General features: G+C 34.9%; 1 protein-coding gene across 5 annotated transcripts in view; it reads right to left on the reverse strand.

Moving 5' to 3' along the window:
* Positions 1-1,411: 1,411 nt before the first annotated feature.
* The window catches only part of TRAPPC13 (trafficking protein particle complex 13), a 35,826-nt gene continuing 14,027 nt past the window's right edge, over positions 1,412-23,210 (reverse strand). The window contains exons 5-13 of one of the 5 annotated variants that reach the window (XM_032629079.1): positions 17,613-17,740; positions 14,553-14,625; positions 13,431-13,475; positions 10,203-10,220; positions 8,167-8,300; positions 6,466-6,664; positions 5,316-5,416; positions 2,972-3,122; positions 1,412-2,846 (exon numbers count right to left, since the gene is read on the reverse strand). In XM_032629079.1, the coding sequence (XP_032484970.1) occupies positions 2,739-2,846; positions 2,972-3,122; positions 5,316-5,416; positions 6,466-6,664; positions 8,167-8,300; positions 10,203-10,220; positions 13,431-13,475; positions 14,553-14,625; positions 17,613-17,740 (957 nt within the window). In that variant the 3' untranslated portion in view covers positions 1,412-2,738. The remainder of the gene's footprint in view (positions 2,847-2,971; positions 3,123-5,315; positions 5,417-6,465; positions 6,665-8,166; positions 8,301-10,202; positions 10,221-13,430; positions 13,476-14,552; positions 14,626-17,612; positions 17,741-23,210) is intronic. The other 4 variants (XM_032629083.1, XM_032629080.1, XM_032629082.1 and 1 more) reach the window with 4 other exon arrangements.

Genomic DNA, 23,210 nt, shown 5'->3' on the forward strand with positions numbered 1-23,210 from the left:
GCAAAGTTGATCCTTAATTAAAAATCAGTCACTCTTGGGAATTCCCTGGCGGTCCAGTGGTTAAGGCTCGGTGCTTTCACTGCTGAGGGCCCAGGTTCAAATCCCTGGTCAGGGTATTAAGATCCCACAAGCTGTGCAGCATGGCCAAAAAAACCCCCCAAAACACTCTTATCCAGTGTTGAGTAAGAAAAGGTTCCTAGCATAACTATCTTGAGCATATTAAAAATGCTTTCAAATAAGTAAAATTGGTAAGCCTCTAACTGACTAGGAAAATAGAGAAAATATGAATCAACAGTATCAGAAGTGAAAGAGGGGATATCACTGCTGACCCTGTAGACATTAAAAAGATTATTAGAAAATACTATGACCAACTTTACATCCATGTATTTAACAACTTAGATGAAACAGACAAATTCCTTGTAAGATGCAAACTACCAAAGCTCACTGAAGATATAAAGATATCCTCCAGAAAAGAAAGATACAGGCCCAGTTTCAGTGGTGAATTCTACCAAACACTTAATACCAATTCTACACAATCTCTTCCAGAAAACGGAAGAGGAGACACTTCCCAACTCATTTTATTTCACCATTACTTTGATACCAAAATTGAAGACATTATAAGAAAAAACAGTTTAAAACAAATGTTTTGATTTACTAATATCTGTAGTTAAGGTAGCCATTCTTTTTACATGAAGTAATGCGAATTGGTGTATTCCATTTCATCCTTCTAGTTTGTTTCTCTTCTAATATACCATCCATAACAAATTAAACCTAGATAATCTGTCCACTTACCTGGATTTCCATTCTATTCAAGCCATTTTTGCTTTTTAAGTACTTTCATCACTTTGGAATTGCTGCATTGCATGCTATTGCAAGAAGGTTTTGTGTAGCTGTATCATATTAGCTACTCTTAAAATGATAAACAGTGCTCCAAAAGTTATTTTGCTTGTCTGAAACAAGAGAGCATTAAAGTAAATCTTTATATACATTCTACTTAGGAATAACTGACTTCCATTAACCACTTTTCATTATAGTAGCTGTAGCTGTTATGCTATGTAAAATTTACAATGTCCTTTTTACGCAAATGACATTTCCACTTAATGTACCAAATTGTTTAGCTAATTTTTATAACATGGTTTAAACAGATCCTTTCTAAGATGACATTTTCTAACCTTTACTTAAAGGAGGAACATTATGTGTCTAGGTATTGCTTATAAAAGGAGTCTTTGTAATTATAAGTCAAATTATATAGCATATTCCAAGTGACCATTGTATGTTACTTTTAAAATTTGAAACAGAAGGTTCAGTCATGAGAAGATGCTTGAAAAGTTATCGCAGTACCCAGTGCAGTGGCTATAAAGTCTTATTTCATCATTTAATCAATTGTACTCATTTTAGAGGAAACACAGACTTCAATTTTATACTGCTTGCACTTTATTTTGCACAGACATTTCATTGATTACCTCTCCAATTTAAGGGCAAATCTCATTCTGAATATAGCTTTCATTTTGGACCAAACAGTTTGTCATGGCAATAAATAATTATGCATTTAAGAAAAAACAACTTTTGTATTTGACTTTATGCACTCTTTACATGTAAGCAATTATATATACATCCTTGAATTTCAACTTAGCAAAATAAGTTTTATTTAACAGTATTAGCTTTTGTTTTCAAAATATTGAAACTTTTATTACATTCATGTTGTAAAGTTGTTTATAGTCTTAACTTTCTCATTGTTTTGTATATGGCATAAGTAAATTTGTGTGATTACATGCAGAGATAGAAAGTTTTGTAATATTAATACATGATGTAGAGTTCAAAAGCAAATATCAGAAGCTGGAAATCCTTTAATCCTTATGAAAATAAGTGGCTTATTTTTCAATGGGGAAGAAAAAACAGGACTTTTTTGGCTTAGAATTAGAAAATTATCAGACTTCTTAGTTAACAATCAACAATTTAAGAAATAAAACCAATTCTGATCTGCTGTTAGTAACTGAAACTTAGACGTGTGTGTTTGTATGTACACACAATCACAGATACCAATACGATAATTTTGAAAACAACTAGAAAAACTCATATTGTGTTAGCAAATACAAGATTACATGAGGACCACCCCGGTTATTTTAAACTTTTTTTATTGACTGAGGGAAAAAACGGGGGTTAACGGAAATACTTCTAAGTTAAGTATGATAAGAATTCTAAAATTTTAAGAAACAACTGTATCTTCTAGATTGAGATCAGCAAACTACGGCCCGCAGACCAAATCCGGCCAGCTGTCTGTTTTTGTAAACGCTGCTGTGCAACGTTTGCCTACTGGCTGCTTTTGCACTACAACAGCAGAGTTGAGCATTTTCAATACAAACCACATGGACTGCAAGATCTAAAATATGTAGTATCTGGCCCTTTACATGAAAAGTGTGCTGACCATTATTCAAGATACCTGCTAGGGACAAATGGCCTCAAATATAGAGCTTTTGGAGAACAAAGTCCAATGGTCATTTAAAATGAAACAAAATAGCATATGTGTGGAAAGTATACAAATGTTCATCTAGACTGTAACTCACAAGATAAAATCAGTAGATGGTTCTTTTCAAAACAAATATTTTAACTGTTTTACAGGAAAGAAATTTAAATAATATATACTTATTTTTACTGTTGACTTGATCATTTTACAAAAGTGACAAAAATACAGAAGGTTCTGGGAAACTCAATGACAAGCATAACACTGGAAATTTTCTTCAGCTTTCCACTTTAATGGCCGAAGATACCACGCAGACTTGTGCAATGTCATCATATTCATATGTTCTCTTTAAGAACGTGTCTGTTAGTCTTAAGCCGGAGACACTCTATTGAGAGAAACATATAGACCTAAGTTTTCATTCATTGGTAATGACCAGAGAAAGAATGGATATAATAAATGACTATGGATTAATAGCCCCCAAATACCGAAATTATTGAAAAGAGAGCATACTTGCAGTCCCTGTACTGAAGACAGTAGAGTGAGGGCAAGGCAGAGAGAGGAACTTGGATGGAGCTTTCCAAGCTGTCTTCCTGAAATGCCACACCAGTGGATAGAGCTGGTATTGCACATTTCCAAAACGAGATCCATCGTTCTTTCACTGCTGGAGGAATCAGAAAAACAGGAATAAATCTTGTTCCTTTCACAAAGAGGTACTGCAATATTTCATCCACTATTGTGGGTGAATTTCTTTTCTGAGTGTCCAACAGGAAACCAGGAACAAATGAAAAGCTATCATATTTTTATGTCACTTAAGGTAGAATCAGGAAAATGAAAGGAGATGGTGTCTTCTGGGATTTACAGTGACACTGAGACTAATCTGCCTGTCTGGATGTAGGCTTTCTGGTTCTGTTATTGAACACTGGCTCCCTGGTGCTGATCTGTTAACAGTTTGGCCATTTCTCTGGAAGACTTCCAGACATCTGTGTCTAATCTTGTTGCTATGCATCCTTCCTATTTCTGTAGGGCACTCTACAGGAAAGAAAAAGATAAACTGAGTCTGGTCCAGTGCTTTTTCTATTTAATCTATGTTCCTTTACCATGCAGATAACATAGAAAATGGCAAGATTTGTAAGTAAAACTATTCAGATGTTCAATTAACACGAAAAGACTACCTCTGCTTATAATCGATACCACCATTTCAACTTAAACTTAAGCTAAAAAAAAAACTTTTAATGAAAGTATGCACATTGTTTTTAAAATCAAAACCCAAACCAAAAGGCTCATAATGAAAACGGTCTGCTACTCTACCACCATTCATGACTTGCTTTCAACTCTTTAAAACTAAGTTTTTCTCCTTGGAGTTGGCTCCACATTTTAAATACTTATTTAATTTTAAACTCAAACTTGATTTTTAGACATGTTGATTTAATGATATTTAGCTTTTATATGTCTCCATCTCCCGCCCCCGCCAAATTTGAAATGTTCACTGTGTGCCACAGACCAGTTTAGGTGCAATGCATGAATTTTCTCGTTACGTTTCACAAAACTCCGGTAAGTGTATGTTGTGTGTATGTGTCTTTGTGTGTTGGGGAAGTCGAACTTCCATTTTTATAGATGAGGAAACTGAATAAGAAACAAGTGCTTTTTAGAAAACTTACTTGAATCGCCAAAAGGTAAAGTGAATACCCAAATAAACTTCTTTATTACAGCACTTTGTCATTTGGTCAATAACTGATTTGTTATAACTCAAAAATGCAAAACAAACCAAAAATCCAAAAGCACACCCTATATGCACAGGGTCTTTATCCTGTGTGTGTTGTCTACTGAGCTCCTATGATGTGGCAGGCACTGCATTTATAATGCTGGGTAGGACATGATCCCTTTTCTTGAATTACTCACAATTCAGTAAGGAAGAGACTAATGATTACAGCAATATATTAATACCACTAAAAAACTATATTACAATTTGCTATGACAGAGAAAAGGATGATTGTGCACGGGAGGGTCTAGGAAGCTTCACAGGGGAAGTAGGTATTTTTGTAATTCTGAAGGATGAATACTTCTTATCTCCCTAATATAAAGTTGTAAGGGATATAGAATTAAAAAGGATTATACATTTGGACTAAGGATAGGGATTCATCATTGCAATATTATCAAAATGCCCCAATTAATAATACATACCAAGTAGTAATACAAGTAGTAGAAAAGTGATAGGACTGGGATTTAATCCTAGGTTTTTCTGGCTTCAAAGCCCTGTGCTCTTTGCTTCACAATAGCTAGATTATACTCTATTATCAAAGCCCTGTTTTCCAATCTATGGTTATCCCCTATATTAAATTCATAACCACTTCTAACTTTCTTAATACTTAAGATACAGGTCAGGTATAAGTATGGCTCAGAAAAATTTATCTTATTACAGTAAATCTATAATGTATTATTCCATAAGAAACTGCTAGTTCATGTTTTAGTAATCTGAAGTGTGTAAATGAGGATAAGAACATGGACTTTGAAGTCAAATACACCCACTTTCAGATTCTGATCCCATCTTTTCTAGCTCTCTGAGGGTGAATAAGCCACATCCTCTGAATTGGCTTTCTCTTGCAAAGAATGTGAATAATTAATACCTACCTCATAGGTACGGAAACAAAATACAAAAAATGCCTAATACAGTAGGACCTCTAAAATATGTAATATACAGCTACCAGATGAAGAACTTTACAGTATTCAATGTCAACGTCAGAGAAGACTATATGGCAAGAGGAAACTTACAAGGAGGTAGCATATTTAAAAGATTTAAAAATTCTCTCAAGTAGGTAAGGAAGAAAGGACATCCATCCACAAATACTGGCATTACCTGCAGTTTGTTATTTTACAAGTAATATGAAAAGGTTCTTCTAGGTTTACAGTATCTGGGATTGCCTCCAAAGACAACCTAACATCTCCATAACCTGGAGCCTAGGAGAAAAAGCAATACAGTTAACATACATCTATTACAAAACCTTTCCATTTTAGTGAGGGTACCACAGTCATTCTAACTTCTTTTGCTGCTACTGCCTACAGCATAGCACTACAGACCTCGACTGTTTTTGTTATAATTACTCCATGTTTAGTAGAGTTAAAATGAATCTCACAGGTAAATAGTAAAGGAATTTCAGGGGGTCTGATCTTAAAGGGATACTTTCCAAAGATACTGTAGCTTATACATACGTAACTCTTCATAGGTAAAACAAGAAAAGGAAGGTCACTGAAATGATCCAAGAAGAAAATCATGTCTGTTCACAAGACACACTGGCAGGGACAGACAACAGAATCAACATGCCATGGCAGGATGATAGCTAATGGCTATATTTAAAAATAGGCCCAGTGATAATCTCTTTTTTTTCAATTTTTACCTCAAACAGTAAAAGAAAAGTAAATTTTAGAATATATCACAGTAGGTGATATTCAGTATAAACAGATGATTCTGTAGTATATTCTCACTAGCACAAGAAAAAGAAGGCTGGTAGCTTATCCATACTCTCGGAGTAGAAATTAGGTAAAATATCCAACCTATGTTTACAAGATAATTTGAGTGGGACTCACCTGAGTTTCAGATGACCCACATTTTAAATATCTTTAAAAAAGGTATGAACTGAGTAGATAAATGTAGTATAAGTCCAAGAGTTCCAAGACATTGCAAGAAAAGAAAACTTTAATATAGTGGAAGTCAGTTAACGGTGAGGACAAATTACCACAGGAGGAAACAACTGATACGCAGTTATTTTAATTTGGTAAAGTAAAAAAACATGTATAATGCATAAATTAACATTTGAAAATTTCCCATTCATATCAATACCAATTTTCTACCTAGATATCAGTGAAATTATTAGTCTTTTATTCTCCAGTAATATCAATGTCTTTTATAGTGCTCTGATTTTTAGTGACAAACCTAGGAAAATTTAAGTTGTTCTAACTATCTGCGCACCACACACCAAAACCCCCATCAGTGTTTTTTCTAGACTCACCATTCTTTGAAGTTGGCTGGTCTGTAATCTTCCCCTTTCACCTAGATTTGTTTTCCATACTATATCCAATTTTCCAATTACCGTTACTCCCTTAATGATGCCTGCTTTTTCTGCAAACTCCTTCTTGGGTTTTAGGCAGTACAAGTACTGGCGTGTATCCATTGGCTGCAGATATGCTCTTGACCCAAATGTAGTTACGCTGTGGGGTGGAGACAGAGATGGAAAAAATTCTCTAGAACCTTTTAGAAGAAAAACCATAGCTGTGATTGTTCCTTTGGACAGAAACTGAATGATTTACCACCCAAAGATCCAGAATACAACAGGTCGGTGGTTGCAACACAATGAAAAGGACTTGTACTGAGAGGACTTATTTTTCTTTATTTTTTTTCAGTTGATATGGAAAATCTTGAGATTCTTTATAATATAATGCAATATATTACCCGAAGCATTGGATATACACTGATTAACTGAAAAATAGCAATAGAAATCAGAACCTTAAGTATCCTGTCTCTTCTCTAAAATTATGAAAGCAAATAGTTTAGAATAAAAAGAAACATACCATTCTAAACTAATGATTTTTCAAAATTAATTAAAAGATCAGGAAAATAGTGGAAAATTATTGTTTTCCTCTGTGGGGGTATGAGAGGCTATGAACTTTACTGTAAGCCCCATAATAAGTAAAAGTAAATTTTTCATTCTTGATTATTAAAATCAGGTACTTTCTCCAGCTATTACCTTCTTATCCATATTAATATCAACCCTACATTTATTTATTCTTCTTTTTCTATATTACCTATAAAGATGTGTATTTCATTTTCATGAAAAATTAAATCATCTATTCCTATCCTCACTCCTTTTGATGTTAAGAGAATACTCCTTAAAACTCACTGCTTACTCTTACCCCTTCTAACTTCTCCATCATTTCTTACAATGCCTCAGTTTTATCATTTGCAGGATAAGGATGAAATGTTCCATATTTATCTCACTGAATTGTTATAAAAATTTTAAAGAATAAGTGCTTCAAGTACAAATGGTTAGGATCTTATTTTCATGTGAAGGGAGGGCTGAACAGGTGGACCATCGATTTTTAGGGCAGTGAAACTTTTATATCCTACAGTCAGGATGGCTACGTGTCACCACATTTGTCAAAACCCACAGAATGCACAACACAAAAAGTGAACCCTAATGTAAACCATGGACTTCAGTTAATAATAAGTATCAGTATTAGTTCATCGACTGTAAAAAATGTGCCACACTGGGGGGCTTCCCTGGTTGCGCAGTGGTTGAGAGTCCACCTGCCGATGCAGGGGACATGGGTTCGTGCCCTGGTTCGGGAAGATCCCACATGCCGCGGAGCGTCTGGGCCCGTGAGCCATGGCTGCTGAGCCTGCGAGTCCGGAGCCTGTGCTCCGCAACGGGAGAGGCCACAACAGTGAGAGGCCCGCGTACCGCAAAAAAAGGAAAAAAAAAAAAAAAAAAGTGCCACATTAAACAAGATGTAAATAACAGGGGATCCTGTAAGTGGGGAGGAGGGCATGTGGGAATGCTGTGCTTTCTGGTCAATTTTTCTGTGAATTTAAAACTTCTCTAATAAAATAATGTCTATCCCTTAAAAAAAATTTTAAACCACCCGAGAGTAACAGTGTTAGAAAAGTTCATATCTTTCAAAATAAAAGCAAACACTTCATAATCCATATTTACCATTCTCCAGCTTGGTTGACTGAATTTAATTCTGCTACATTGTACATTATAGATGGCTCCAGTGAAACTTTCTCCATAAACATGGGTGAGGTTGTAATGTTCTGAATCTGGGCTTCAAGAAATACTTCATCAGTCTGAAAATATGAAAGAAAAATCCACCAAAGTATGCTGGTGTTTAAAGTACTTTACCACCACAACAATATCTGATTTATATGAAGAAAAAACATTAACCACAAATGTGATTAGTTCATGCCTGCAAATCAAAGTTATCATAATTAATGCAAGAAAAGAAACTGTCCTCCTAACATAATTCACAGGGGCAAAGTCAAGTGTTAGTCAACTGGTAAGTTGTCAAACAATGGATGGGGGATAACTATAATATTTTTTGTATTGATATCCAAAAACGCTTAACTGGAATTTCAGTTACATATATTTTAAATTTTCTGGTAAGTCATTAAAATGTGAAAATGCAATTTAGTATAATGAATTTACCTGTGCACCTATCATTTCAGAGATGTGTTTAGATAATTAGGTCTTTGTTATAATATTCCAGCATAATTTATTAATTTCAATTTTCATGTTACTTCAATTTAGATAGTATAGCAAATAATCTATTTTATAATCTTATAAGAATTTAACTTTTTAATTAAAGCTTTTTTAAAAGTAGTCATTAGTGATTTCTTGGTTCATTGAAAATGTATATTTAGAGCAAAAATATATGTGAATTGTACTTGAAATCTTTAAGTTTTTAAATCAAACAAAAGGTATTTTGTGGTCTTAGTGAAAACTGGTGCTATACAGCAGTATTTCAGTCAATGGGTAACTTACATATGTACTTTTATATAATATTTTAAATTCCCTAATTATTTATGTTAAACATTCTTCTTTTTATGCTATTTGGTTATTTTGGGGGGTATATATTGGAGGATAACAGAAAACTTGGCTCATTTTTGATAAAAACCTATACATAAAATGGTATACTAAGGATATTCTAGAATTATTTTATTCAGAAGTTTCATAGTAATATATATACAGAAATAAAATAAACTATGACCAAAAATTTTTGGCACTTATGAGTTTTTTTAACACTAAATCCAGGAAAGTAGAAATCATTTGCAAAAATATAGTGATGAAGTTATAATTTAATGTATTATTATCTAAAACAAAACAGATTCTTTAGTCCTTGGCACATGTGCTCTAATGAAAATAGAAATACGATTTATCAGTTTAAAAGAAGTACCCATTCAAAGGCATTATTCTGTTACTTTTTCTCAAAAAAAATATCCCATCGATCCATTGCTTTAAAAAAAATAACCATAGACCCACATTTCAAATTTAAAAATGCAATTTCTGCATAAGTTTAGAAGAGCTTAGATAAAATGAAAGAAAAACAAGCTGCATAATGGAAAATTAAGCTAGTTTGAACAGTTAGCATGAAATAACTTGACATTTAAAAAATTAAGATAAGAATTCAGTGCTAAGGCAGTTGATGTTTTTATCATGTATATATTGTGTTATAAGCAAATGCTGCTTATATTAAATAGAAATTTGAAAATATGGTTTTAGTCAACGTGGGAAAATTTAATTTTCTTCTGTTTACTGTTGTCAAAGGGCCACCTTTACCTGACCCAGACTTAAAACTAAAACCACTGCTCACTTGAAGATGAATTTCAACTACACAGTTTACTCAAAGAATTGAAGTATAGTAGGATATTTTATATTAAGAGGTTGAAAATCCTGAGGCTATTTTAAACAAGGTTAACATGCCTCTTTTTAAAAACAGCTACAGGAAACACACTAAAAATAAGAATATAATTGTTTCAATATGCCAATTTAATCTTTGATGTATTTTTTCCCATAGAATAAGATGATCAATATAAAAAGTACAAATTATATACATATTTTTGAAGTCACGTAAGTATATTCACAACTAACTTTGTTTTTCCACTATGTTTTATAAAGAGAGATTAATTAGGCAGAGTCAAAAAGTGGTAAGTAAGAAAAGCATATAAATTTATAATAAAAAATCAAATTACCACAGAACTGAGGTCACTCTAATGGAAAAATAAAAAAGAAAAATTAGAAAAATCAGATTAAATGTTAAAGAAAAAGAATAACTTTAAAATAAAATGCATTTCTGCATTTTTTTTAATTTACTAAACAAGACAGCATTAGTAAAACAAGGAAGTAAACAGAAAGTAATACAAAGAAATATGACAAATCATTCTTCTAAAAAGGTGAAACTGCTAAGGTTAAATGAATAGAGAAGAACACTATAGGTGAATACTTAAACAGGAGCAAATATTCAAGGGCATATCTTGGGGGAGAGAGGTATATTCCATGCGTTTCTAGTTCTATAAATTCTTTACTCACTTTGTAACTTCTTCATAGATTACTTAGGTTGAGTATATACTATCTGCCACATTCAGAATAGATGTACACTGTATAGGTTCTCTTAAATTTATCTAATAATGGAATCATTTTTTCAAGGAGGATCTTGAGTGATTACAGTTCCACTGATCACACTTCAGGGAATGCTGGGCTAGACCACTTCAGACAACTGAGAGTTAACAGATTTCACAGTTTGTCTTTTTTTCACATATATATTGCTAAAGCTACTTATTTACCAAGGGCCATCTCAAATGTCAGCTCTTTCATCAAACACATAGCTGGAAATCTTTTTCACCTATGTTCCCAGAGAATAAGTACACTTATGATCGGGGTGGGCGGGGATGCTTACACTGTATTTATGTCATGTCAGTCTCCTTCACTAGATCTAAGTACCGTGAGGACTGGGAAGATGTTCAGTTTATATTTATTTCTCTTCAGTACCTGGCATGGAGCTGTGATCAAAGGTTTGACACCTAGCTTCTAATGTCACCAATTTTTTTTTTTTTACAAGGCTTTCTTTTTTTTTTTTTTTTTAAATTAATTCATTTATTTATTTATTTATTTTGGCTGTGTAGGGTCTTCGTTTCTGTGCGAGGGCTTTCTCTAGTTGCGGCGAGCGGGGGCCACTCTTCATCGCCGTGCACGGGCCTCTCACTGTTGTGGCCTCTCTTGTTGCGGAGCACAGGCTCCAGACACACAGGCTCAGTAGTTGTGGCTCACGGGCCCAGTCGCTCCGTGGCATGTGGGATCTTCCCAGACCAGGGCTCGAACCCGTGTCCCCTGCATTGGCAGGCAGATTCTCAACCACTGCGCCACCAGGGAAGCCCTACAAGGCTTTCTTATATTAGAAGACTACAACAAAGTTTCTCACAAAACTTGTTTTCCTTTAGGTGATTCACACAGTATTAGAATTTTTAGAAGCAGCATAAAAAACATGTTTGAGACAAATGTGGGGCTAATAACAGTTGTCATGTAAGGACTATGGCATAGTGTAATAAAAATAAACTACTGATATCAGTGTGGTTAACTAACTCCTACAATTTACCTGAATTTCCTAGATGGAGTCCATAGAATCTGCTTCATGTTACAGGCAGAACAGTATTTGTTTGCCTAATAGGTAATACCAAATATCTTAGAGAGATCCTAAATGCTATTTGTTCACTCCTCATTTTTAAAAAAATGTCTATTTTCAAAAGTTCAGAATTTTACTAAAATTTTTTAGCTGAAGTTTGTTGGCTAAGTTTAGACTAAAATTTATGTCTATACTTAATGTTAACTGAAAAAGCAAACAAAATTGTTACTATGATTATAAAAACAGAATATTATATATAAATGAGTAAAGACTGAAAGAAAATATGGGTTAATGAAGAACCAATTACTTTTTAGTGTGGTGGACTTGTGGGTTTTTTCCTTTCTTTTTGGGGAGTATATTACTTTTATGTTATTTATGGAATAACTAGCAATTTAAAAAACAATTTGCAACTCACTCTGAATATTGGTGTGATAAAACTACTTGACAAGTATCTTAATGTACCACCATACTTCAACAAAGAAAACCTGAAATAGTTTAATATGTGCCTTCCTATATGTGCCTTTAAACATCTAGTTATCTCCTTGATAAGACTGTATCCTTGCATCAAATATGTATACTCTTCACTACATACTGTACGTTCCACTTGTATTTCCAACTCGGCTTGGAATGCCTTCACTGCTCTGACACTTAGACGTTTCTAACACCTATTCCTTCTAGACACTGATGCAGTTCTCTTCCTTTTCCATGAAGCTTCTTTAGACTACTCCAAAATCTCATCCCCTGAGTTCCTGTAGCACATCTTTTTGCGTCATGCTCTTTAGTCTCACTATATACTATACTAGTTACTTTTGTTATTTTATGCACTTTTTTTGTTTCTCCTAATAGGTTTTTACTTTAAGGTTAGGTTCCTTATCTTAGATGTCTTAGTATGCCCAGCTGTAGTACAAACTTTATAGTGAATAAAAATTCAGATGCTGATGGTAAAAATAGATATCAAATTTGACATGTGACCACAAATTTCTGATCACCTGGTTTTGGAGTAATAGACAAAATTTTCATTTCAAAATACTGCATTTGAATACCTTTGAGTTTATCACTGTGATATGAAACACATGACTTTGGGGGAGTAAAAGGCCCATTAGGAAATCTGCTTTTTCTGGACCTCGAGATACCAGGATAAAATAGAACTGTAAAAGAAATCCAAGCCATAAAACCTTTTCCTTATGGAAAATTCTATTTTATCTCTTTTGTTAGGAAAGAAGATAATCTTCTATTCTAAAAGTTACTTCTTTCTATATTTTTGCCAAATTTGTTTCTCCCAAGGAGCATTTCAAACCATTCACTAAACTTAGCAACCTAACTCTGGCTGGCACACTGACTTCCCAGGACAAAGAATTTAATGTACTGAGCTCTACTTAATATTTTTCTAGGTGAATATTAAATCTTCTTTGCAGGGTTGGATCTACCACTTCAATTTTTGTAATATCACAACCACATTTATAAAATATTTAACAGATTGCTAATGTTTTTAGATGGTAACAACAACTATTAAATGGAAGCACAGGGCAATCATTTAATGAAAGACGGTGAAAGCCTCACAAAATTAACGAGAATAAAAATCAAGGCATATTTATTTCATGTCAGTTGAAAACAGCAGACTAAAAGAGATCTGCAGTGAAATTATTCACTTTCAATTGAACTTTATGCTCATTTTTCACAAGTAATTCACAGTCATATCAGCAATTTACTCTGATATGAAAAGAAATGTAATACATGAGAATTTTAGTCAAATAAGATCTTAATGTTGAAACTGAAATCCCATTAAGTGCTCAACACTTACCTCTGCATTGTAAAATTTGGTTTTCACATCCAATGGTTTGAGAACCTAGTTGAATAAAGCATATCAATCAAAGGAGATTATTATCATTTGACCATTTATTTTGTTTATCTGCTTTAAACCATAGAGCTTAAATTTGTCAAAGGCATTTTCCAATTTTAATTGTAATAGACTTTTCTAATGGGTATGCAGTACTCTTGTAAAAACAAAAACAATCCCAAATGCATTTTTAAAAAAGCCACCGTAATTTCTTGACTGGGTAATAGTTACATGAGTTATATGGATCTGTACTTCATAATAGTTTGTTAAACTGAACACATATATTTTTGTGTATTTCTCTCTATATATTTCACAAAGCATGTTTATCAAAATAAGCAATCAAACCTTTTATTTTCTTTTAAAAGACATGCAAAATCTTAAACAGATGAGTGATAACAAAAGCAATAGAATAAAGCAAAATTTTTCTTCCTATTGCTGGTACTTTTTCTTCCACTTACAAACAGAGGAATGAAAAATATATATAGTATCATATCTAGATCTACATAACTGTATATGGTCATCTCATTTCCCTATCCACACACATACATGTGTTAAAACAGTGGTTTTTAACTATTTTTGATTATGGACTTCGAAAATTGTGTATAAATAAAAAATTCTAACTACAATTTCAGTGACTCATGAAGTCTCTGAAGGAAGCTTGGTCCACTTAGCCCAAGGCAATAATCTCTCATTTAAATATTTCCTTAGAAATCTGATATTATTTACACTTATTTTGTCTGGACTTTACACTTATTTTATCCATCTTCTAGATTCTTTTGTGTTTTGTCAAGGCATGAAAACACAACAAATTGTTTTCTGGATAAAACATTACATTTCCAATGATAATTTCTCTTTTATTTAAATTACTTTAGTCCAACTTTAGATTGCTAGTAACCACAATGATAATTTCTCTGCTTTTATTTAACTTACTTTAGTCCAACTTTAGATTGCTAGGAATAAGACAAATCAAAAAATATTAAGCTATTTGCTTTATTTGGAGTTTGTTTTTACTGCATATAAATAGTAGTAATCTCCTAGGGGAAAAAAGGGCATCTAAACACTATTTACCACTGTCATATTCAATACCTGAAATTTGAAGAATTTTCTAAAATACATTTTTTCTCCACCCTGAGTTGTATAACTCACTGCACACACCAAGCTGAAACAGAAAGATGTTTTAATGATTTTGAATCACTATCAATTTTGTTTTTTAATAGTTAATCTACTAACCTTCAATTCTACTGACAAATTTGGAAAATATTTATACTATGACACGAAAGTGCAGCCAAATGAGCCTAGAGCAGGAAAAAAAGAGTTCCAGTAGATATGGATATAATTCCATGAACAAGAAAGCTGATTAGTAAAATAAGATATACCATTTTTAAAGCAGGAAGTCAGAAACTTTTTTCTTCAGAAAGTAAAGCATAAGCCAAAATAAATCACAGGATAACTAAATAGTTGAATGTAAAAAGTTAAGTTCATATAAACTAGAAGAAAATACAAATTTTTTAAAAATTCCAGGATGAAGAAAGACTTTTTAATATAAATGCAATGGAAAGGAAAAGACTTCCACAAATTTAGAAATTGGATAAATCAAAAACACTAAAACAAAATTTTAAGAAGGACAACAAACTGGGAAAAAATGCTTCTAACAATATGAAGAGAAATTTTTATAAGCAAAACAATATCTCATTCAAAATAGAAGAAAAGGATATACACATAAATTGTAGTACCATAATCGACTAACAAAAATGTGGAAATGTTCAGCCTCACAAGTAGTCAAAGAAACAAATTAAAATAATGAAATAAGATTTTTCCTTATCTTAGGATTTGGCAAAAATTCTTTCCAAGAAATATCAGGGTTGGTGAGAGTTTAGAGAAACTGACTCTCTTTATACTGTTGGTGGTTATGAGAAATTTAGAAAAGAATCCTTCAGGGGCTTCCCTGGTGGCGCAGTGGTTGAGAGTCCGCCTGCCGATGCAGGGGACGCGGGTTCGCGCCCCGGTCCGGGAGGATCCCACGTGCCGCGGAGCGGCTGGGCCAGCGAGCCATGGTCGCTGAGCCTGCGCGTCTGGAGCCTGTTGCTCCGCAACGGGAGAGGCCACAACAGTGAGAGGCCCGCGTACCACAAAAAAAAAAAAAAAAAAAAAGAATTTTCAAAGAATACTGACTAAACTGGGTTCCTGGTGTATTAACAAAGATAAAACCATGCGTAATATGATCAAAATTCTATAAAATATTATATAAGTTACTTACACACATCTGTTTTATATATATATGCACATAAAGGATTGAAATATACCAATATTATAATAGTGGCTATACTAGGTGGTGACATTACAGGTAATTTAATTTCTACTTTATACTTGTACCTAGTAGTAAACTAGGTGCTAGGTATTTAGAGTTCATCAAAACTCAATACCTGCTCTCCAAGTGCTCACAGTTGGAAGCAGTGTAGCAAGGTACAGGTTATGAAGTTAGATTTAGATTTGAGTTCTATGTCATTATGTGCTAGCTATTAAATTCTCTAAGAGTCTCATTTTCTGTAAAATGGGGATTTTACACATTTAATATCATTTCAATAAAAACAATTTCAACAAATATTGACCACTGTTCTCGCTAAATCCCAGTGATGCAGGTGACTTTGTGGAACTCATACTTTAATGGGAACGGCAGGCACTCAGTAAGTAATGTCAAGCATAAAAGACATAGAAAAATATGACAAGTTGTGGATGCTATAAAATAGACAAGAAGGGGGATTTTATCTAGTCTAGGAGGTCAAAAAGTCTCTTTGAGAAAGTCATGATGAATCTGAGATATGACAAAGTGGAAGAAAACTAAACAAAATGACACAGGCATTCCTTTGTAAGGGAAGGATACATTTCAAGTCACAGAGCAGTTCAGAGGTAAAAGAACTGCAGAGTAGAGAGGGAGGGAAGCATGATGAAAGGTGAGAACTAGAGTACGTAGTTGGTAAGGATTAGTTGTGGAGAGCTCTGCAAAACCTATACAGTTAGAATTTCCTAAGGGTAGTAGGAGATCACTGAAGTGTTAAGTGACTTATCCAAGATCACATAATTAAATAAATAATCAAGGTAAAATTTGAACTCCAGAAAATCTGACTCAAAGCTCATACCAACCACAGAATATATATTAAAAAGTGCCTACAACAGAGCTTGTCACCAAAATGAATTAAATAATAGATAATATTACATATTTCTTTAAGACAAAGAAGAGAAGCAAAAATGGTGACGTTAAGTGGAGATGAAGAGAGGCTACTGAGAGATAGTTAACAAGAACTAACAGGACTTTGTGAATCAACTGGATATGGGGGTGGTAAGGCAGATAGAGAAGTCTAAAATTACTTTAGATGGCTGAAATTTTCATATTTGCCTCTCAGACGAAGAAAAATACAGCATTCACATTCAAATACATACACAGGCCAGGAATACAGAATTTGAGATTTTTTCCCCTCATACCTCCACTTTGGTTCTCTATTTTTGAACTCTCAGGGTAGAGTATATTTATACAGTTAAATACAGAACTGAAAAGTTGTGAATTTAAAAATAAATGTTATTAACATCAGTTAGCATTTCAAAAGAATAAATGTACTTTTAGAGTGCTACCTGAGTTTTAAAGGTTTGCATGGATTTTTATTTTTAAATAAGATTGTAGATGCAAAAATGAAACTAGAGATAAGTGAAGATAAATTAAGATATTTTTTCCTTTCAAAAATAAACATTTTTGGGCTTCCCTGGTGGCGCAGTGGTTGGGAGTCCGCCTGCCGATGCAGGGGACGCGGGTTCGTGCCCCGGTCTGGGAGGATCCCACGTGCCGCGGAGCGGCTGGGCCCGTGAGCCATGGCCGCTGGGCCTGCGCGTCCGGAGCCTGTCCTCCGCAACGGGAGAGGCCGCAGCAGTGAGAGGCCCGCGTAACGCATAAAAAAAAAAAAAAAAAAAAAAAAAAAAATAAACATTTTGTTTAAAGTTTGTTTCTGGCAAGCATGTAAACACGGTACACAAAATTCCTTCTGAAGTAGGTTCTTAGGCTTAATAACAAGTGGAATAAGTGGAAATAAAGCAAAAATTTCAAATAAAGGCATATATAAGTAAAAGCCTCTGAGATCTAGTAAAATTAATTCTTACATGTGTGTTCCAATCTCCTTTACTTCATGGTGTATGACATCATCTATACAACAATCGGGTTTAAGTTCAGCCACTGCAGCATTGGAGGCTGAAAGATTTAAACGCTGAGAACTTGTCTGAAGATCAGCCTTGAAAGAGAGAATAAAATCCAAATGAGACTGGTTACCCACAGGGTGTGGATAAGTATGGGTGGAAAGAATAGGGGAACAAGAACAAGAAAGTAGGGATGAAGAGGGAGCAACACGTCTCTGTGTACATCTTTTTGTATAGCTCTGATGCTTAGGAACAGGGTAATGGTTCACACACACACACACACACACACACACACACACACCTAAAAATAAACACTGATAAAATCAGCTATAAAGTAGGGGGAATCCAAAATGTAATACAAACAGTACCACATGAACCTAACTGTATTACAAATGAACACAACCATACTGGGAGGAGGAGACAGAAAAAAGGAACTAAAGTTTGGCAAACAAAAGCTAAAAATGAAAAGAGCGGCACACAAATATTTTACTCTAGCTAGCCCATTTGCTGTTTTGCAGGGGTATGGATTAGCGGTTCTGAAACTTCTACATGTATACTAGGACAAAACAAAAAATATATATATTATGGATAACAAGAGACAAGTTTCTTACTTTTGGAGAAAAAAAGGTACAGATAAGGAAAGAGAGAAGCCTGCAATGAAACCTTTGGTGCTGGACTGGAATTTGGGGCATCAGTATGAACATACGGTTTTGAAATTTATACATATACAGATGGATATTACAGAAACATATATAGATGTGTACACATGTGTTAGTATATAACACTAAAAGGTAACAGGTAAATAATCATTCAAAACAGTATTAGATGTCAGAGACCAGCTGATTTGTAGAACTAGAGATCAGCATTAAAGTCATCAACTAAGAAAGGACCATTTTCTCTCTTGCCCCTACCAAGTTACTTTCTATCATATTCCCTCCCTTATTCCTTTTGAACATTGATCATTTTCTCTAATTCTCTTAAATGGCATCCTCCTTTAAGCTCAGCTACTTTCTATCACATTCAATTTTAACTTTCTTTGTAACATTTATTATGATCTATAATTACCTTATTTATGATTTTGTTTACCTGTTTCCTTCTGTCTCCCCTACCAAAGATGCAATGTCTGTTGAGGCAGGAACCTCTTGCCTTCTCTTGTTCACCACTATAACATGGTGCCTGGCACACAGTAGGCAATTAATAAATGTTTGTTGCATACTGAATGAAGTTATGATAAAACTTCAAGGCAAACGTCAAGACAAATTCAGAGAAAGCAAAGATCACATTAAGTCATGGGGATTAGGGAAGGTTTTGTCCATAAGAGTGCAGATTTTTTAAAAGCTTTTTGTTTTTTTTTTAAATCAGTTAACAGGTTTTCTGCAGTTAATTCTAACCTAACATTCTTAATGCAGCACTTCCAAGTGGAATATTTATTAGTGCTGTCTTTTTTTATTATATTCAGTTATTAAACAGTAGTAGCTCACATTTATTGGGCACCTACTATGTGCAAGGCCCTGTTCTAAGCACATTACTCATTTAATGCCCACAACCCTGAAGTAGGTCATTATACTATCCCTAATTTACAGACAAACCAAGGCACATAGAAGGAACAACTCCCCTTAGGTTATACAACTAATAAGTAATGAAGCTGAAATTCAAAATTCTTTAACAAACATTTTAGAAATTAGAGAAGAGGGGGAAAAGAAACAGTCAAATCCATGGGCTTTCTGTCCAATGTGTTTTCTTATGTATCATTTTCTAAACATTAATCATAACTACAGCATGTATTATATATGGCTGAACACTTTTACTTTTCTCCTTTTTCATCTTATAAACACTGCTGCACTTAACATTTATTTCCTAATTACCTATGAGGGCTTTCCCAGGAGCTGGAGATACACCAGTGAACAACAGACCAAAATCCCTGCCCCTAGGGAATTTAAATGTTTGGGGAAAATAATATAGAGTAAAGGAGGAATGGAGGGCTGGCTTGAGGTAGGGGAATACAATTTAAATTACAGGGTCGGCTTCATGCTGCAAATTGGTTTTTGGATGAGCAGGATTTAAAAAGGGAGAGAGGAAAGGGGAAATGGAGAATCATTTCAAGTAAGTTAAAAAAAGCAAAACACCTTAAGTGTAAAAGCTCAAGATCAAGAAAGAGTTCGGTATAATTAAGGAATTCATGTTAAAAAATAAGAAAAAAGCATTTAAAAACATCTAGACTAAACTTCAAGCGAACAGAGGCCTTGTCTCTTTTGTTTCCTGCTATAACCCCAGTATCTAGAATTGTGCCTGGAATATATACTTGTTGAATGAATGAGCAAATGCCTATTACTCACCATTGGTTCTCAAAGTATGGTTCCCAGACTAACAGAATCAGCATCACCTGAGAACATGTTAGAAATGTAAATTCTGGGAATTCCCTGGTGGTCCAGTGGTTAGGACTTTGCGCTTCCACTGTCAGGGGCCTGGGTTTGATCCCTGGTTGGGGAACTAAGCTCCCACAAGCCCCGTGGTGTGGCCAAAAAAAAAGGTAAATTCTTGGGCACCATTTCAGATTGATTAAATCAGAAACACTGGAGGTGAGGCTCAGCAATCAGTGTTTTAAAAAGTCCTCCAGATGATTTTAATACCTTCTAAAGTTTAAGAACCAATAGTACAGGGACTTCCCTGGTGGTATCATGGTTAAGAATCCATCTTGTAGTGCAGGGGATGCCAGTTTGATCCCTGGTCGGGGAACTAAGATCCCACATGCTGCGGGGTTACTGAGCCTGCGTGCCACAACTACAGAGCCTGTGCACTCTGGAGCCCATGCAACGTAACTAGAGAGAAGGCTGCAAGCTGCAACTAAGACCTGATGCAGCCAAAAATAAATAAATAAAATAAAAATAAACCACCAATGGTACAGATCATTAAAGTTATTTATTTTTTTTGCGGTACGCGGGCCTCTCACTGTTGTGGCCTCTCCCGTTGCGGAGCACAGGCTCTGGACGTGCAGGCTCAGCGGCCATGGCTCACGGGTCTAGCCGCTCCGTGGCATATGGGATCTTCCCAGACCGGGGCATGAACCCGTGTCCCCTGCATCGGCAGGTGGACTCTCAACCACTGTGCCACCAGGGAAGCCCTAAAGTTGTTTTTTTAAAAATAAATTTATTTACTTATTTTTGGCTGCGTTGGGTCTTTGTTGTGTGTGGGCTTTCTCTAGTTGCGGCAAGCGGGGGCTACTCTTCGTTGTGGTGCGCGGGCTACTCATTGCAGTGGCTTCTCTTGTTGCGGAGCACGGGATCTAGGCACGTGGGCTTCAGTAGTTGTGGCTCGCGGACTTGGATGCTCCCCAGCATGTGGGATCTTCCTGGACCAGAGCTCGAACCTGTGTCCCCTGAATTGGCAGGTGGACTCCCAACCACTGCACCACCAGGGAAGTCCCTACTATTTTTTTTATTTATAGTACACTACGCTGTCTTTTGTTTATAGAACACTTCATTTTTTGGTAGCATGCTAAGGTTTTCAGACTTACTGCTGAAAATTATTTTTCAATTAAAAAACAAACAAAAAACCCCCTAGTGGTTTCCAGTTAGACATGACAGATTATATAGCATTTTTATTCTCAAAAACAACACTAAGGGCTTCCCTGGTGGCGCAGTGGTTGAGAGTCCGCCTGCCGATGCAGGGGACACGGGTTCGTGCCCCGGTCCCAGAGGATCCCACATGCCGCGGAGCGGCTGGGCCCATGAACCATGGCCGCTGAGCCTGCGCGTCCGGAGCCTGTGCTCCGCAATGGGAGAGGCCACAAACAGTGAGAGGCCCGCATACCGCAAAAAACAAACAAACAAACACAAAAAACAACACTAAGATGTCAGTAAAGGAATTAAAAGAGTACAGATTCATAATCTCTTTTCCACATTCCAAAATTCCAAGAGCTATAAAAATTAAACTTTTGAGAGCAGAATTCTGAGTAGCTGAAGTAATGGCAGTAGAGTAACTGAATCTCCTGAGTCATCTTCAAATAAATAAATAAAATTTTAAAACTATATAAACTCAGTGTTAGTATAGCTAGAGAGCAGCAAATGTCTAAACTTCAAATTTCTGCAAGCTATTTCTCATGCTCTCGTCATAAGCCTTTGCAAAGAACAAGAGAAGTTCATGAAAAATTGAGCTTAAGAGAGAAAAGGAAGGTAGAGACAGGCCTAAGAATGATGAAAAGTACTGCCAGAAAGACAAAGTCTATCCTAAGTGTCAAAATACTGAGAAAGTGCATTACTGGAAGATGACAGCACAGCCTACAGGAGATATAACAGTATGTTTAATGGTGAAGAGGCAGTTCTGGCAAGATAACAATTCAGGGGAAGAAGAGAGTTAAAAAGGAGAAGAACCTTTTGGACACTGTCAGTGAAGAGAAAATGAAGCAGGAGGAGAAAATTGAGGATGCTGTCACTTAAAAGAAAGAGAAAAACTGAGGAACACTCAACCCTTTATTCTTCCACCACCCTCCCAAAAGCCACCTGATAAAGAAACGACACTTTGCTTGCAAGGCTCTAAGAGAGTATTCTTGAACTAAGAATATCAAAGCACCCCAAACTGCATTTCACAGAATGCAAAGCTAGCAAGAGTCTTAATCCATACAAAAATACTATTAAAAAAGACCACACAATGATAATTTAAACAATTCACTGATCCAAACTGCCACCAAAACCAATAGTGAAACAGAAGAAAATTGCAACACAATATTCAAAGTGAACTTAATACCCTCAAAAAAACATTTGGAGATAATTATAAAGCACCCAAGGAAATATAGATTTGAATGAAAATTTACTAAGGAAAACTAAAGAAAAGCAGGCAAAGAAGAGCCAATTTGTATGTAATTGGAGTTTGTAAAATGATAAACAAAATGCTAGTTCTTAGTTAAGAGTAGGAAGACTCTTGGTGGGCACTGTACTGCTCAATAAACATTAGCTATCTCTGTTATTATGCCAAACACCACTGCCTTTATAGAAATTAAAACTGAGCAGAGCCCACAGAAATATAATCACATATTTTATAAGAAATACACTATGGTAATATTTGTTCTTTTTAACATTGACTTAAATTACACACATTTGCTGATTTATTCATCTTACAAAAATAAATTCAACATTTACTGAATGCAAACTGTATGACAGGAAAAAAGTATACATTCTCGAAGTTCTGATAGTCCTTTTCATAATCAAATGCAGAGGTCAGCAGACTTTTTCCTTAAAAGGTCAGATAGCAAATATTTTAGACTTTGCAGGTCATACAGTTTGTTGCAACTACACAATTCTGATGTTGTAGCTTGAAATCTGCCACAGATAATACATAAACGGATGAGTGTGGCTATGTGTCAATAAAATTTTACTTACGGACTGAAATTTGAATTTTATATAATTTTCACATCACAAAATAAGCTTTTGTTTCTTTTTAATCATTTAAAAATGTAAAACCTTTCTTAGCTCATTCTTAGCATAGCTTCATACTGTCTTGCAAAAACAGGCAATGGATCAAATTTGGCCTGCACGCTATAGTTTGCCGACTCCTGATCTAATGAAAGGC

The sequence above is a fragment of the Phocoena sinus genome, chromosome 3, assembly GCF_008692025.1.
Source record: "Phocoena sinus isolate mPhoSin1 chromosome 3, mPhoSin1.pri, whole genome shotgun sequence".
Taxonomy (NCBI): domain Eukaryota; kingdom Metazoa; phylum Chordata; class Mammalia; order Artiodactyla; family Phocoenidae; genus Phocoena; species Phocoena sinus.